General features: G+C 35.3%; 2 protein-coding genes across 2 annotated transcripts; both read left to right on the top strand.

The window, feature by feature from the left end:
* Window positions 1-466: 466 nt before the first annotated feature.
* LOC129293419 (probable carboxylesterase 12) lies at window positions 467-1,694 on the top strand. The gene has a single exon (XM_054931370.1). The coding sequence runs from the start codon at window positions 585-587 to the stop codon at window positions 1,536-1,538; it is 954 nt and encodes a 317-aa protein (XP_054787345.1). The 5' UTR covers window positions 467-584; the 3' UTR covers window positions 1,539-1,694.
* Window positions 1,695-7,409: 5,715 nt separating this feature from the next.
* Window positions 7,410-16,762, top strand: LOC129292933 (presequence protease 1, chloroplastic/mitochondrial-like). The gene is made up of 19 exons (XM_054930649.1): window positions 7,410-7,857; window positions 7,981-8,164; window positions 9,077-9,251; window positions 9,348-9,480; window positions 9,637-9,707; window positions 10,111-10,194; window positions 10,782-10,872; window positions 12,402-12,919; window positions 13,011-13,175; window positions 13,269-13,487; window positions 13,574-13,701; window positions 13,897-14,086; window positions 14,211-14,294; window positions 14,386-14,483; window positions 14,725-14,989; window positions 15,059-15,221; window positions 15,293-15,473; window positions 16,063-16,134; window positions 16,497-16,762. Exons 1-19 carry the CDS (start codon window positions 7,581-7,583, stop codon window positions 16,636-16,638), a joined length of 3,240 nt encoding a protein of 1,079 aa, XP_054786624.1. The 5' UTR covers window positions 7,410-7,580; the 3' UTR covers window positions 16,639-16,762.
* Window positions 16,763-17,883: the final 1,121 nt, after the last annotated feature.

Here is a 17,883-nt window from a genome sequence, read left to right as displayed (position 1 = left end):
AACTTTCTCAAACTTTAAACTATATACAAATATCTCTCATAACCTTTAAAACTTAACAATAAATTTTATTGATCTTCTAGATTTATGCAAATAACATTTAGCTATTAATTATACTCTCTTTTAAATTTTTATTTTTATATGCATTTAAAACTCTAAACTTTAATTGATATACAAATAACCTTTTTAAATTTAAAGTTATGTGTAAATAATTAATGTATAAAATTTATCATATAAAGTTATCTGTATAAATATATAATAAGAGTTGAGGGGTTCATTATAAAGTTTTAAATATTAAAAAAATTATGTGTATATAGTTTAAAGTTTAAGAGAGTATAATTTAAATTAATTAATTAATTAATAATAATAATAATGTCATTATTATGGACTACGGAGTACTCTGAACCGGGAGAAAAAGAAAGGGAAAAAAAAAACAAAAATCATTCGATGTGAAAGCAAGTTACTACCTGCTAGCACGAAACTGTCAGCGCCACATCACGTTGGCCTGCGTCCTCTATCTGTGTTATCTTCATCTCTTCAGTGTCTTACTTTCTTCACTGAAAAAGACAATACTCACGGTCTCCGCCATGGATTCCAGCTCCGCCGAAGTAGCCTACGACTTTTCCCCGTTGCTCAAAGTCTACAGAGATGGTCGCGTTGAGAGACTCATTGGCACCGACTTCGCTGCTCCGTCCCCCGACGACCCTAACACTGGCGTCCGATCCCATGACGTTGTCATCTCCCAAGAAGTCCCCATCTCGGCCAGGCTCTTCGCTCCCAAAATCATCGGTCCCGGCCACAAGCTTCCTCTTCTTGTCTACTTCCATGGAGGAGGCTTTGTCATCGAAACCCCCTTCACCGCACAGTACCACAACTACCTCAACTCCGTCGTGTCCGCGGCCAACGTCGTCGCCGTTTCCGTTGATTACAGAAGAGCCCCGGAACACCCCGTTCCTGCTGCCTTCGATGACTCCTGGACGTCGCTCAAATGGGTCGCTTCCCATTCCAGTGGGAACGGATCCCAGGAGCTACTCAACCGTCACGTGGATTTCGAGAAAGTATTCTTCGCCGGAGACAGCGCCGGAGCGACCATCGCACACCACATGGCGATTCGCGTCGGCGCGGAAGGATTACCGGGTGTGAATCTGGAAGGGATCATTCTGGTGCATCCATTCTTCTGGGGAGTGGAGCCAATAGGGTCGGAGAAGACAGGAGCGAGGGAGAGGTCCTTCGCGGATAATCTGTGGCGTTTTGTGTGCCCGAGGACGGAAGGATCGGACGACCCAATAATGAACCCGGCAAAGGATCCGAAGGTGGGAAGCTTGGGTTGCAGAAAGATACTGGTTTGTGTTGCAGAGAAGGATGCGCTGAAAGAGAGAGGTTGGTACTACAAGGAAGCGGTGGAGAAGAGTGGGTGGAAGGGAATGGTGGAAGTCATGGAAGCCAAGGACGAGGGTCATGTGTTTCATCTGTTCAATCCAACCTGCGACAATGCTTTGGCCATGCTCAACACTATCGTCTCGTTCATCAATCAGGGTTAAGAATTATCATCATGCAGTTTCTGGGTTGTGTTTAACTTTCATGGGATGGGAGATTGATTGGATTCAATAAAGATGTAATTGATCAACAACTTTGGTATGGTCACCTGCATAAGTGTTATTGTGGATTAATAATAATATTAGCGGTGGTGGTGGTTTTGGGCGTGTGTGTGTTTTAACATGTTCAGTCTGAGAAATCTGGTTCTCGAAAGCAGGAATTGAGTTGGTGAATTTACTTCCTTTTTGACAGGGTTCAGGTAACTTATTGCAGAAAACTATATATGTTTGATCTTTTTCAAAAGAAAATTAATACTGATAAAAGCAAAATCTTCTGAAATGGGGTTGGAACTTGGAACTTCCTGTGAGAAGGGGATTTCCGTTTCATTGATTGCACGAGGAGGTTACTTTTTTTCTTTCTTTCTTTTTTTGGAGATAAGTGAGCAAATTACTTTAAACTTTTTAATCAAACAATATTATAAATTTTAAATTTATTTATTATATAAATTATTTTTTTAATTCTTAAAAATAATGTAATCTATTCTTGTTGTTAAGAAAAATTAGTTGATTAGAAAAAAGTATAAAACATTGCAGAAAATTATAATAAAGAATCATTACATATAAAGATTTAAAAAATTATAGAAAAGGATAAAAAAATTAATCCTTTTTTATAATTATTTATTTTTTTTATTATTTTTTGATTAACTAAATATTAAAGTTAATTTTTATTAATGACAGTTGTTAAATTACAATGACTTAACTAAACCTCACATTTAAGGAGTAATTTGCTTTTTTTTTTTATTTTAAAGGAAACAATCAAGTGAAAAGATGTAATTGCATCTTAATGGGGTCAATTAAATCAGTGTCGGTAGTATTCCTTTTTAAAAGTAAAAGGTGTTCAATTGTATATGGTATCTTATTATGTTGGGACTTTAGATCTCAGACTTATGATAATAAGATCCTTTTGTCTAAGCCATGACTTGTCTCCCTCACATCTTAATTTGTCTAAACCATCTTATCTTTGGGGAAGCATTGCAAGTGTGTGGACGGATACAATGATGCATGTTAAATGGATGCCAGGTGATGGCAATCAGCTAAAGTCCTTGTCTGATTTTTGGGTTGGGGATTTGGGGCCTCTAAAAAACCTATCATATGCTGAGATTGATGAATTTGAGCAGCAAAAGCCCATTTTAGAATTTATTGATGCACATGGCCACTAGCACTTGAGCTTATTTAGGCAACTCTTACCCTGTTCGGTCCTTCAACAAATCAATAGTGTCGCTATTAACTCCAGTTGCTCCAACACTTTTTGTTTTTGGCATCTCAACTCTAACAGTTCATTCACAGTCAAATCTGCCTAGAGGGCCTTTGAATCTCTCAACTGGCACACTGCAGACACCAAGTGGAAGCACATATGGAAGCTTCTTGTTGCTCAGAGAATCAAAACTTTCACCTGGTTGATGCTTAAAAGCAAATTACTGACCAACTCATAACACTTTAGAAGAAAGATGACAGATGATCCAAGTTGCTCACTCTGCAATGGCTCAGTGGAGGACATTAATCTTGCTTTCAAGACTTGTTCTTTTGCTGCCTCTGTATGGAAGAAGATCTTGCCAACTGATATGTATGTCAAATTCTGGAAAGATAGCATGGAGTCTTTTCTTCTTCTTTTTTTTTTTTTGAGCTAGATAGAATGGAGTTTTAGATTGTTCATATTCTTCAATCCACGAGAGTTAATGCATCTTGGAAAGTGGGAATTAATATCATATGTAAGGGTGTACATGGACAGAGCTAAGCTGGGCAAGACCCTGCTCGATGCCCAATCTTGCCCGTAAAATGCCCTGTTAGTTTAGGCTGGGTAGGGCTGGTTGGGTAGCTTTGGGCCGCTTAGCCCATCAAATAATCACAACCCTTTCCATAAAATCACAACTCTTCTCATCATTTCAAAATAAAACTATCACAAATCAACAATAATAACTCTATGCATCAACTCAAAATATCATCCATAAAATCATAAACCATAAATCTACAATATTCAATTATCCATAATTCAATATCTAACTTGAAATCTAAAACTACCACAAGTCTTGGCACAATATCAAATTATCCATAATTCAATCCAAAATAATAGCTATAATCCAAAATAACAAAAGCTTGGAGCATCATATGAGAAATAACAATTTCAAAGAGTAGGCTCCAATTCATAGCCTCTTCCCAATTTCTAACCTGCATGAATGGAAGAGAAAAAATATGTCATAACTAGACAAAAAAATTGCAAGAACATACATAAAAAATTAAAGAAAAATAGGAACCAAAATATGAGAGAATTAACAACAATAATATATAAGTTTTTTGAAAAATTAGCAAGAAATAATAGAAAAGTTAGCAAGAAATTAACAGAAAAATTAGCAAACAAACTACTTCTAAAGAAACACTTTAACCAGCACTACAGTTGCATTCTCCCCTCCAAGTGTTGCATCTGAAGACAAAAAAAAACAATTACATTAATATAAAAACTAAAGTAAGGGGTGTACAGAAGCTTGATCCTCTATATTAGCATAAAAAAGTACAGAACCATAAATTATTAATTAAGAAAAATCTAATCCAAGTCCAACAATAATTCACACACATATAACTCCAAAATGTAATCCAAGTCCAATAACAATTCACACACACACAAATCCATTTAGAAGTGCAAATCCAAGTCCAACAATAAATTCACACACACATAAATGTAATCCAAGTCCAAAATGTAATCCAATTCCATTAATTCAATTCTTTTCCTTGACTTCCTGGGCAGAATTTGGCATAAGAATAATTGAGAGAAAATCTAACTCTAGGTAGACGAGATCTTCAAAATGCATGTAGCATGGGATGTGATATGCACTATTGCAACTAAAAATAGAGGAAATTGAGAATAACACCTTACAAGATGTGATATAATTACATTGAAATATATATGCAACCAACCCAAGTAGTAGTTAAAGAAAGCTTCATATAGCCATAGCAATGCCAAACCACATGTTTAGCAATCAGCGCAAAGAAAGCATACAAGGTTTTAAACTGAACATCCAAGCCTAATATTTCTTAGCAAAAATACATTAGATCAATTTTGAGCATAAAAATTTCACAATATAAACCAGGAACCTCCTCAAGGGAAAGAATCTAAAAACAGAGCTGTTCAAATCAAATATTTCTGTAATACAGGGAGCCATGACAAGATTATGGAAAAAAATTGAGAGAAAATCTTACCTTAGGCAGATGAGACTGTGAACTTGGGCAAACGAGACCTTCTGTGCGACGAGAGCGATAGACCATAAACTTAGGCAGATGAGAGCTTCTGTGCAACGAGAGTGACAGACCGAGAGACTAGAGAAGGAAGCTAGGAACGGCACTATGCTGTGCAGCTGTGGAGACTAGAGATTGGAGAGTGGTGGAGCGAGAGATGTTGAGTTCAGTCAAGCACTCAAGCTCCTTCGCACAGTTGCACGTCGCATTGCCACTCACACTTGCACATAAGAGAGAAGGTGAAGATTAAGCATTAATTCGCAAATAGGAGGGAAGGGGATCATCGCACTTACATGCCGTTGATGGGATTTGGGAGATGATCCGACTTCATTCAAGCTTAAGAGCTCAATTAGGAGAAGAGATTGGAGAGGAAAGAAGAGCTCAGTCACCATTGCCTGTTGCTCACTCCCTAGTCGCTCTTGTTCTTTCCCCAATCTTTGACTCTCGGTCTCAACTAGGGAAATGGCAAATTAGCAATAGAAAAATTCTAACCTTAATCTTTTCCCTTTCTTTTTTTATCTGACTTGATCAATTCCCTCTCACTCTCAATAAGCTTGAACTTTAAACTAAAAAAATAATAATTAAAAAAAGCAGGTTGGGCTAAACGAGCAGGGCTGCATGACTTGTCCTCTACCCGGACTTGCCCGCACATTGCCCAACCTAAACATACACGGAACATTTCAAGCTCTTTTTTAGGCTGGGTTGAGCAAAAAATAACCGAGTTCAAGCAGGCATACCGGGTATCATGAACACCCCTAATCATATGTTGGAAACTTTGGAAAGTTAGGAACCATAGAATTTTTATTGACCAACAACACACTATTGATTCTTTCCTTGTACATGTTAGAATCTAAGTTGCTCATACCCTTAGAGTTTTCCCCGCTTTTAAAGTGTGCATTTGGTTTTTAATTTTTTAAAAGTCTATTTATTAAAGATTCATTTGGCAAAAATCAGTTTAGTGAAAGTCAGTTGATATAATAAAATTAGTATTTAGATACATTTTTTCAAAAATTAGTTTGAAAAATTAAAAACTATTTAGATTAATGATGTTTTGTACTATTGAAATGTATTTTTAAATATGCAATGATTAAAAAGAATATTAATTTATGATAATTGATAATTTTTGTTATACAAATATAATATATTAGAAATGTTTAAAAAATGTGAAAAAAATTAAAATAACATAAAATTCAAAATGTTAAATAATAAGAATACAAAATATATATTTTAATATTGAAAAAAATTATGTAATAAATAGTTACATGATTAATAGTTTAATCTATAATACATAATCTAATCTCTAATAAAATTACAAACCTTATTCATCTCTCTACCGGAAGTTAAGCTTAAAATTTCACTTATAATTCGTTATTATTATCATGAATGTTAATGATATTTTTATTCTTAAAATACCTAAAATCAGAATCAATTACAGATTTTTTTTAATATTGTCATTTTCCTGTAAAATTTAATATTAAATTAGTACACTGACTTGAGATATAAAAAAATTCAGGAGCCTTGTTTTCCAATTAGTTTGTTTTGGGGTCTTCAGTGAAAATTTCCCTCCTTTCTTTGTAATGAATGCATCTTTTGCTGGTCAAAGCAAAATAAAATAGAAAAGGCTGTGAGATATATCATATAATAAATTCAATAAAATATACTACTTATTTAAAATACAGAACGATATTTATAATTATAAGCAACCATATAACTCGCTCATTGTATTTTTTTTAAAAAAATTAGATACTATGTATTTTATGATTTTATATTTTTTATTATTTAGTTTATTACTAATATATAGACATACAAAAAGGGGGATCAATTTTTTTTATATACCCGTAACTTTACATTTTTTTGCCAGAGTTTATATAAATTCATGAGAAAATTATGTATAGGTCAATGTAAGACATTTATCTACAATAGGTCCTATGAATTTTAAAAAATAAAGCCAAATCTCTTGAACAAGTTTAATTGAAATTTTAGGTGAAAAAACATGCATGCCCTTACTAAAAAGAAAAAAAAACCAATAACATGAAGTAATATTTATCATTTATTTAAAACTGTAATTTTACAATTTATAGGTATACATTTTTTATTTACAAGTCATATACAATTGTAACTTAACACTTTATCAATAAAAATTCTTAATTCATAAGCCAGATTTTGTGTTTTATAAACAATAGACTAAAGTTACATTTACTTTTAACTTACACCTATAATTTTATAATTTATAAGTCATATTTTGTATTTTATAAATACACATGCATCCTTTTTTCGATATAATTAGATGTATTTTGATAAGGACAATATTGTTTTATCTGTGCTTCAACCGCAAATTACATTTAGATTTAAAGAGATTTAATTATAATTTTTAAATTTTATATAATTTATTTGTAAATAAGTCTTTCATATGAGGCCTTTACATAATTTTTCCTAGATTTATTCACTGAAATGTCAAAATCCGATGCCTCTGGAAATTATAGTTGCACATCTTTCGCGGACAAAAGATGGAATGGAATTGAGGCTTTTAGTGCCTCCCCCCACCAGGAAAAATACAAGGGGCAAAACCTGGCAATTAGAGAGCCACCAAGCTCTTTGATATTTCCCTCGCTAAACAGATTTTGATTATCAGGAGCTTTGGATTTTTTCCCCTCCTATTCATATAATCATATTGCGAACGAAATCATTTGCGTCTTCTATTTGCTAAACCCATATATTCTCATTTCTCCTCCTCCTTCTCTCTTTCTCTCTCTGTTATCCATGGAGAGAGCCGCTCTTCGTTCTTTATCTTCCTCTTCTAGATACTTCTGTCGCTCCTCTCCTTCCCTCCTCCTTTTCTCTCGCTCTTCACGTTCCTCTTCTTCAGCTCCATTTCAGTATCGTCCCTCGATTTCCTACCCTATCAGGCGTTCTGTGCTCCGCCGCCACTTCAGATTGGTCCCTGCAGCTCTACCGTCTTCATCACTTCATCTCCGGAAGCACTTCTCTTCCGTGTCTCCTCGTGCTGTTGCCTCGCCTCCATTCCCATCCACTCCAGGTATGCGGAACCTTCTTGCTCTTACTGTGATATTGATGTTACTTGTTTCGACGTTAACTTTGTGCTGTCAAAGTGGGTTTTGAATGGATTATTGTTTCTTTTTACTTGTATTTGCTGGTGAAGAATTCGCTGAAGTAAAGGATGAAGTTGCGGAAAAATTGGGTTTTGAGAAGGTTTCGGAAGAGTTCATTCCGGAATGCAAGTCAAAAGCAGTGCTTTTCAGGCATAAGAAGACCGGCGCTGAGGTCATGTCTGTTTCTAATGACGATGAGAATAAGGTGTTTGGCATCGTTTTCCGCACTCCCCCGTAAGTAAAACTTTAGTTCATGATCTGATGTAATTCTGCTTGAGCAAAACTGCATTCCCCAGATTCTCTATGCTGATAAAGGATATTTATTGGAGCTTAAATTATTTTCGTACCATGGGAAAAAAAGGTTGAAAGAAAGGTCCCAAGTTTTAAACTGTACAGAAAATTAAAATATGTGTCATTTGATCTTGGAAACAATTATACGGAATAGTGCACATGCATATCTGTAATAACAGGGGAGGATTTGCGATGGGCTCATCTTAGATATTGTGATAGACCTGCGTTTTCTGAATTTTGTTGTCAATTCAGAAGATTGTTGATCAATGCGTTTATCTACGGCATCTCTACTGCAATTGAGATTTAATATGTTCTATTGCTGGGTGGTTTTGATGCCTGTGTAACAAACTATGATGACGTCCGACTCTGGAGACATATTGTGAGTGTCAGCAATATGACTGATGCATAGAGGTATCTACACTAACAAGCATAACGATAGAATTATGAGGATTCTATCTAAGCACGTGTGGCTCTGCCAGCTTTCCTTAGAGTCAGTTTGTCAGTGATCATGTTAAGTACATACTGAACTTCCATGTTTCACTTACTGAACCCATGAAGCTTAACTAGATCAGTTCGTGAATAATGAAAAGATTATCCTCGTACAGGAGATGATCTACTTATATTTATGTAGAATAAAAGGGATGATAAGAAGTGGGCATGGAGTGAACATATAATTGTTTAGTTGTTTGGCTTTTCTGGTTTCCCCCTAGGTTAGGCAATAACAACATTTTTGCTTTTACTGCGGGGAGAGAGAGGGGGGATCCCCCCCCCCCTCAAAGCAACGATGTTTACTTCTTTAGCAACTGATGGATGCTGAATATTTTGTGAAATTCTTGAGTCTGCTTGTTAATTCAGGAAAGATTCCACCGGTATACCTCACATATTGGAGCATAGTGTATTATGCGGATCAAGAAAATATCCTTTAAAAGAACCATTTGTTGAACTATTAAAAGGAAGCTTGCACACTTTCCTGAATGCATTCACATATCCTGATAGGACATGTTACCCAGTTGCTTCCACAAATACCAAGGTAACAAGTCAATATACTGGTTGTTGAACTTTCAGCAGTTCAATTGTCAATCTTTTGCTTGAGCTAATGTGATAAGATTGTTATCTTTTTAAACAGGATTTTTATAATCTGGTCGATGTATACCTGGATGCAGTTTTCTTTCCCCGATGTGTGGAGGACTTTCAGACATTTCAACAGGAGGGTTGGCACTTTGAGCTTAATGACCCTTCAGAAGACATCAGTTATAAAGGTTGGATAAATATAGTCATTATCTATTTCAAGCTCTTAAGGCCTTCCAGCATTTTCCATGCATAATGCGTTGATATTTTGGGCATATTGAATGTTTTCATTCTCCCTACTCTTCTTTCTTCCCCTTTTCTTAATGTCAATCTTTTTATTATTCCAGGGGTTGTTTTTAACGAGATGAAGGGTGTCTATTCTCAACCTGATAATATACTAGGGCGGACTACTCAGCAGGCTAGTTCTCAATATCTTGCCCTTTCTTTCCACTATTTTTTAAACCTTACACTTCTTAATTGCCGTCTTTGGGTTATTGGAACATGTGTAACATTTACATAACTCAGAAAACTCAGCACAAAGCTTGACTGCCTAAACCTTCTCTTTACTTTGTTGGGAAATGTTGACTTGCTGGTTGCTAAATATTATCAAATAATATGATCTTAATTAGGATTTACTTTACACTGTTGGCTTTGAATTTTAAATTGTGTTGATTGCTGCATGTGAGATACAGCATCACTCACACTTTTGAATCAATAGACTGAATATCAAGTTCTTTCTAACTAGTTATGAGATGATTTATTGTGTTGTTGATAATTCAATATGTGCATATTCATTGCTATTATGTGTTACTGTGGTCCAGGCTCTTTTCCCTGACAATACCTACGGTGTTGATAGTGGAGGTGATCCCCAAGTGATTCCCAAATTGACTTTTGAAGAATTCAAGGTATGTTTTGAAAATGTCTAAAAATATGTTGTATTTTACAGAAGTAGCACTAAATTTCACTGGGATATATGGTTTGGCTGTCTTATGTGTCAGGACTATCTCCAAATCTTAAATTATTAGAAACAAGCCCAAAAATGTTTTAATTTATATTTTTAACACGCCTCGTGTAAAAATCTTTTGGGCTTGAAGAAGATAAAGCATATTTTCTATCTTATGCAGGAATTTTTCTTTCATCGGAAAAGTGGGAGTGGCAAGGATTTAACTATTGACCACAAGCTCTTGAGCAGTTGGTCAAAAGGGTTTTTAATGTCTAGCTGTTTCAAAAACTTAAGCTGTTGAGAATGACATTACTTATCATTATTTTTTTCCCCGGCAAATATTTCAGTTTTAGGCAAGTGTTTGTAGGAGGACTGAGAAAATAATATAATTTATTGATTTGTTCCAGAAATATGTCTATCTTCTCTGCTTTGGTTTTACAGTGTCCTTTTAGGCCCAGTAGCTTTGCAGTTAACTGTAGTGATTAAAAATAACTCACTTTTCTTTTAACTACTATAAGTGACCGTTTTTGTTTTGAACTTTATTCATAGGAATTTCATGGCAAATATTACCATCCTAGCAATGCCCGAATCTGGTTCTATGGAGATGATGATCCAAATGAGCGCCTCCGCATTCTGAGTGGTAATAATTATAGTAATAAACTCACTGTTTTGATTAGAGTGCTGACAATTAAGGGTGGTGGCTTTGATGTAAAACCATTTAAGCTCAAGCACAAGTTTTTGAGTAAATTAAATTAATGACTGACTGACCACTGAATTATTTGGCAGCCCGATTCACATCTGTGAATACTTTACCCCTTCTATGTTGTAGCAACAATCTGGGTAATGGTGGATGATCTTTCAGGGGTGATGACTTATGAGGGACGCTCCTTGATGGAAAAAACCTTAGCTAAGAAATTTAGTACCCTCTTCCTCTTCCTTTTGTTCTAAGCTTTTAGGCAAAGAGCAAGTAGGCTTTCTGTAGTTGTACCAGGAAAGGGCATTTAAAAGGCTAGTAGCTGTCTCTTAAGTGGTGCTTGATCTTAAATATTATGGTTTATTGCAAGCTATGGTATGAGGTCCAATGGCTAAGAAAATTTGGTATTCATAATATCTGTATTTGGTATGATAATAGATGGTATCTTACATTTCAGTAATGGAAGACATGAATGTTTTGTTGAGCATCTAAATCAATCTTATTTCCTTCTTGAAGTTTCTAATTTACTCTTTTTAATTTTTATGTACTACATCCTATAAATCTTATTATATTTTTGTTTTGATTAGAAATATAATTAAAAAAAATTAAAAATTTCACTTATAGTTTTTCTCCTCATTCATTCATGTAGAAAATAAAGTATAATATTATTGTCATTTTAAGATTTATTTATTATATTTTATGCGGTTATAATTTTTTTTATGAATAAATGTTGTTTTGAAGTAATTACCATTAAATGTAAGGGCAACTTTGGTATCATTGGAAAAAAAAAAAATCATTTCACTTCGTGATATGAGGTGACAATATTTTGGCCATTCAATAACACACATTGTAACATCAGCTTAGCGTTGTGTTATTTCAGATATCACCTTATTTATCTATCATCACATAACAACATGCCGAATACTTTTATCCAATATTAGCATCCAAGATACCTTGGAACGTGAGATTACTGGATCAAAATACCAGTTTACCAAATGCCTCCCTTGTTTCTTTCTCAAGAACAAAGAAAATGAATATGTGACAGAATCTGAAGAGCTGATGAATTTGATTGTGTAGAATTGATCTCCTTATGATGTGATGCATATGTCTAAAATTGATTGTTGATTATGTCATGCATAATTGTCATAAAATTTGGTCCTTAACCCCATAATTGTCATGAACTCAATTAATCTCGAGGCTTTGGAGCTCAGAATACATGACAAGTAACAAGTTCCTTTTTCACACTCCTTAAGGATTTAAGACCTTTATGATCCTTAGTAATCAGGGTTGACTTGTTGAATTTCTCTGTTTATTTGTAAGGCCTGCCTATTTTGTCACTGCTAACTTGGTTGTGAAGTAAAACGATATTACTGGTATGATTGTCTTGTGTTCCTATTTATGCCTTATATTTAACTCTAATATAAAGACCTGTGAGTTGCAGAAATAAGTAACTCTGTCACTTATTCTTTGTGCAGAGTATTTAGATATGTTTAGTGCGAGTTCTGCACCAATTGAATCAAAAATAGAACCCCAAAAACTCTTCTCAAAGCCAGTTCGGATAGTTCAGAAATATCCTGCTGGTGAAGGTGATTTAAAGAAAAAGCATATGGTCTGCCTTAACTGGCTGCTCTCTGATGAGCCTCTAGACTTGAAAACTGAGCTTACCCTTGGATTTCTGGATCATCTTATGTTGGGTACTCCTGCTTCACCATTGAGGAAAATTTTGCTAGAAAGTGGACTTGGGGATGCCATTGTTGGAGGAGGAGTTGAAGATGAGCTACTTCAGCCTCAATTCAGCATTGGACTAAAGGGTGTTTCTGAAAGTGACATTCATAAGGTAGAAGAATTGGTCATAACTACGCTTAGAAAGTTATCAGAGGAGGGTTTTGACACAGATGCCGTGGAGGCTTCCATGAATACAATTGAATTTTCTCTCAGGGAGAACAACACTGGGTCATTCCCCCGTGGCCTATCCCTCATGCTTCGGTCTATTGTAAGATGCGCTAAATTTTTCATATTGTTCATTGCTAATTTTGCATTTCTGCTGATTGAGATTGTGAATGTTTTGGCTTTTGATAATGTAGGGCAAATGGATTTATGATTTGAATCCCTTTGAACCATTGAAGTATGAGAAACCACTGCAAGATCTAAAATCTAGAATAGAAAAGGAGGGAACTAAAGCAGTTTTCTCTCCTCTAATTGAGAGGTTCATTTTGAACAACCCTCATCAAGTTACTGTAGAGATGCAGGTACTCATTCACGTATTCTAGCATTAATTCGCTTGTGGTTTTTTTTTTTTTTGTTATTGAATATGTTACTTATTGATGGGTGTACTTTATCAGCCTGATCCTGAAAAGGCAGCCCGTGATGAAGCATCTGAGAAAGAGATCTTAAGTAAAGTTAAAGCTAGCATGACAGATGAGGATCTTGCAGAGCTGGCACGTGCTACTCAAGAGCTTCGTCTTAAGCAGGAAACTCCTGACCCACCGGAGGCTTTGAAAGTTGTCCCATGTCTATCTCTACAAGATATTCCTAAAGAACCTATTCGGATCCCCACTGAGGTTAGCATTACCATTCCTCTTGAATTAGAATTTTCTTCTGACCAGTGCTGTGCAGAGATTGACAGGCACATGTTTGCTCGATGTAGGTTGGTAATATCAATGGAGTTGAAATGCTGCAGCATGATCTCTTCACCAATGATGTTCTGTACACAGAAATAGTCTTCAATATGAGTTCATTAAAGCAAGAGCTTCTTCCTTTGGTCCCTTTATTCTGGTAATTAACCTCTAGAAGCTGTTTTCCATTTTATTTTTCTTTATCTATAGTACTTAATATTTTCTTCTATTATGAGCGTTTTGATATGCCTCTTAAATTGTAGGTATCATCTTGATTTTGACATTTCTAATATCTCCTGGCTGCATATAGGATTCATATTAACTCTCTTTGTTACTTTTCTCGTAATCTTGGCAGTCAATCATTGCTGGAGATGGGCACAAAGGATTTAACTTTTGTCCAACTGAATCAATTAATTGGGAGGAAAACAGGAGGAATATCGGTTTATCCTTTCACATCATCAGTGCGGGGCAAGGAAGATCCATGTTGTAATATAATTGTTCGAGGCAAAGCAATGGCTGGACGTGCTGGAGACCTTTATGATTTGGTATTTTTGTTGTTTTGGAACCTCGTTGCCTGGGTTTCATGTTCCACTTCAACACTCAATAACTAGCCTAAAATTATTTCTTCACAATATGTGAAGTTTAATTTCATGCATTCTACTTTTTTAGGTTAATCGTGTTATTCAAGACGTCCAATTCACAGACCAACAGCGTTTCAAACAATTTGTTTGTCAGAGCAGAGCAAGGATGGAGGTATTTGTTAAATAAGAGGATGAAAAGGATCAAAATACAATGCGTTAAACCTATACATAGATTATTTATTGAGTCTAGTTTTTATTTTCAGAATCGGTTAAGAGGGGGTGGTCATGGAATAGCTGCTTCAAGGATGGATGCAAAACTAAATGCTGCTGGCTGGATGTCTGAAAATATGGGTGGTCTCAGGTTAGAATGTGGGATGCTACTTTGGTGATGGATTAATAATCTGTTCATATTCATTGTATCCATTTCTGTTATCTGAATGTTTTTAATTATAGATCATGCTTAGATATGCTTTAGTTCTATCATTGTAATTTTCATTATTAGCTTTATTAATCTACTTAAACTGCTTAATCTGGATTTTGGTAAATAAAAGTTCCATGTATAAGTATTGTTGATTCTTTCTGATTCTGTTCTATACTTCTAGCTACCTTGAATTCCTCCGAACTCTTGAAGAGAAGGTTGATCAAGATTGGGCTGATATTTCATCATCTCTTGAGGAGATTCGCAAGTCCATATTTTCCAAGCAAGGTTGCTTGATAAATATGACTGCTGATGGGAAAAATCTTGCTAATACAGAAAAATATGTGGACAAATTTGTTGATTTGCTTCCCACTAGCTCTCCTAATGAAACAACTAATTGGCATGCTCGGCTCCCTTTGGCAAATGAAGCTATTGTGATACCTACTCAGGTAAAGATAGATCTCCCTCTAGCCATCCCTTGCTTGTGTTTCTTAATATTTGAACTTTTCATTGTGCAGGTTAATTATGTTGGAAAAGCGGCCAGCATTTATGACTCTGGTTATGAGCTTCATGGCAGTGCTTATGTCATTTCAAAATACATTAGCAATACATGGTTGTGGGATCGTGTAAGAGTTAGTGGTGGGGCTTATGGAGGATTTTGTGATTTTGATACTCATTCAGGTAAACACGTGTTGCTTATAGGCATAATTTTACGGTTTCTCTTCTAGACTCTTACCTGTGTATTCTTTCAGGGGTGTTCTCCTTCTTATCTTACCGTGATCCCAACTTGCTTAAGACGCTTGATGTATATGATGGAACTGGAGACTTTTTACGGGAACTAGAAATGGATGGTGATGCTTTAACAAAAGCCATAATAGGGACCATTGGGGATGTCGATGCATACCAACTTCCTGATGCCAAAGGCTATAGTAGGTATGTATATCACATATTTTGCTGTCTCTGCAGTTTTCTCCAATTATTCTTTCATACATGATTTGTGTTGAATGAAGGTCTAGTGGGTAGAGTTGGAAACATCATAGCTAGATGAAAAGCCACAATTGAGAATGCATGATAAAAACTTCTTGTTTTGGATTATTTACAATTCCCATCTCTTATAGTGTTCTCTAATGATAAACTAAGTCCTCCTTCAAGCCCATTATTGTCTCGTGCCTTTCTGAGGCCACTTGACCAGCTCAGTAACGGATTAGAGAGAGGCTGTTCAAAGTCTTTTGGCACATCTCATTCCTGTTATTTCTGACACATAATCTTGTTCAACGGAGTTCTGATAGGATCAACCTCGATCTTCCCTCAAAATGCCTTTTAATTTTTTTGAAAAGCAAAATGCAGAGGAATTTGGCCCTTGAATTTTGACTGCCATTCAAGAAGAATGATTGTGTTCAATTTTCCCCCTCGCTGACTGAAAGCACGAGTGCTGATTTAAGATGCTCCCGACGAGCACTTGTTGCTTCTTTTCTTAATACAAATACAAGTTACATGCGCTTCCTTTACATTTATATTGCAGCATGCTGCGGTACTTACTCGGCATCACAGAAGAAGAAAGGCAAAGAAGACGTGAAGAGATATTATCTACTAGGTAAAGATTTTGATTGGTGTCTGCTCTTACTTTCCTGTTTTTGTAGTGAACTTATTTCTGCTGATTTTAATTGCTATTCATGACGTGAACTTCGTTCCTTTGGATATTATTTGCTTAGAAACGTTCTATCAGTGCTTCTGAAATGAATTTCTGATTCCTGTACTCAAGTTATGTTGCTTATAGACCCTAAATCTCATAATAGTTGGCCTTCGATCATGTGATATCTCGTTAGAGGGAATGCTCAATGCTCCCCTAATTATCCTTGAATGCTACTTTTGAAAGAAGACCTAACAATCAAAGATAAAAAGGTATCCCTGTACTGAAGTTTTGTGCCATGTCTCACTTTCATGTGTCTTGTACAGCTTGAAGGACTTCAAAGAATTTGTGGGTGCAATGGAAGCGGTTAAAGATAAAGGCGTTGTGGTTGCAGTGGCATCTCCAGAGGATGTAGATGCTGCTAATAAGGACAATTCCTACAATTTTCAAGTGAAGAGAGCCCTTTAAACACGTTAGGATATACAGAATGACGTTTGATTTATAGCAGCAACTAATGAGCCATTCCTTCCATGTTTAAGTCCTATATTTAGCACTTGAATCGTTGCTAATAAAAATTCCTTTTCTTCCTCTTTGTTCTGGTCTCTTCTTGAAATCTAGTGGTCATCTTGTTTCTTTTTGGGTGATTAATTATTAATAACAAAATCTGTTCACGTTATCAAGCAGGTAGCGTTATGGCTTTTGTAGGACTAATTTTAGGAATAATTCTTTCTCCAATAATATTACGACATGTATAAAAGATTCGTTCGATGATCTCTAATGTTATGTTGAGTTGTGAAAATTATATAGTTATCTATGAAGATTAAATATTTGTTATGTTGTTATTGAAAGATCATACATTTATATATCTTAATTGGAGAACTTGGTTTCAAAAAGGATCAGTCAAGCATTGTCAAAGCCAATCCTCTTCTCAGACAATCCTAAAATCATACTTTTCAACATCCCATTTGGCACGTTTTACAAGATAAGATGCTGGGAGCTATGTTGATTCAAACTATCAAAAACAAACAAGCAAATGAGATTCTTGGTAAGAAGGAAAATGTTTTCTTAAAAAAATAAAAAAAAAGTATTTATCTCATTTTCTTTTTAAGCATATCTTTCATTTATTTTTTTAGAAAATATTTTTTCATGTACCAAACATACTGAAATGTTATTCTAATTCTGACAATGATGATAGAAAGAAATGCAGAACTAAATTTCACAACAGTAAACCTATCGTCTTTATAAGTGATAACTACATGTGAACTAGTGCTCCTGCTCCATACCCATTTTTGCAGAGCAGTTACTCAACATTTGAAATTCATGTCTCGGAGTAACTCTGCCACACTGGAACGCAAATAATTTGTTCCTTTTTTTTTTTGTCGGCCTGAGAGTTATTTCAATTCCCCAAAGCTTGGAAAAATGTTAGAAAATACTCCATTCAATCTCAAATACATGGTATTGGTACTTACCATATATAGACCAACAAAATTGGTTGAATGGCAATGGCTTACGTTGGGAGCTGTTAATCCATAAATTAGCTTCAACCAATTCTATTCCTTCAGAGTTCTGACCACTATCAGTTGTACCAAGAGGATGGGATCAGCTCTACAGACCTTCTACAATGGTGGTTGCTCAAGGGAAGTTTTTGTATATTATTTATATAATCCACTTCATTTTATATTAAGTTTTTCAGTGAATTACAAATATCAATTA

Source organism: Prosopis cineraria, unplaced genomic scaffold (assembly GCF_029017545.1).
Source record: "Prosopis cineraria cultivar Desert tree isolate PC_DT_omini unplaced genomic scaffold, ASM2901754v1 PC14, whole genome shotgun sequence".
Classification (NCBI taxonomy): domain Eukaryota; kingdom Viridiplantae; phylum Streptophyta; class Magnoliopsida; order Fabales; family Fabaceae; genus Prosopis; species Prosopis cineraria.
This window is presented reverse-complemented; position numbering and strand designations above follow the sequence as displayed.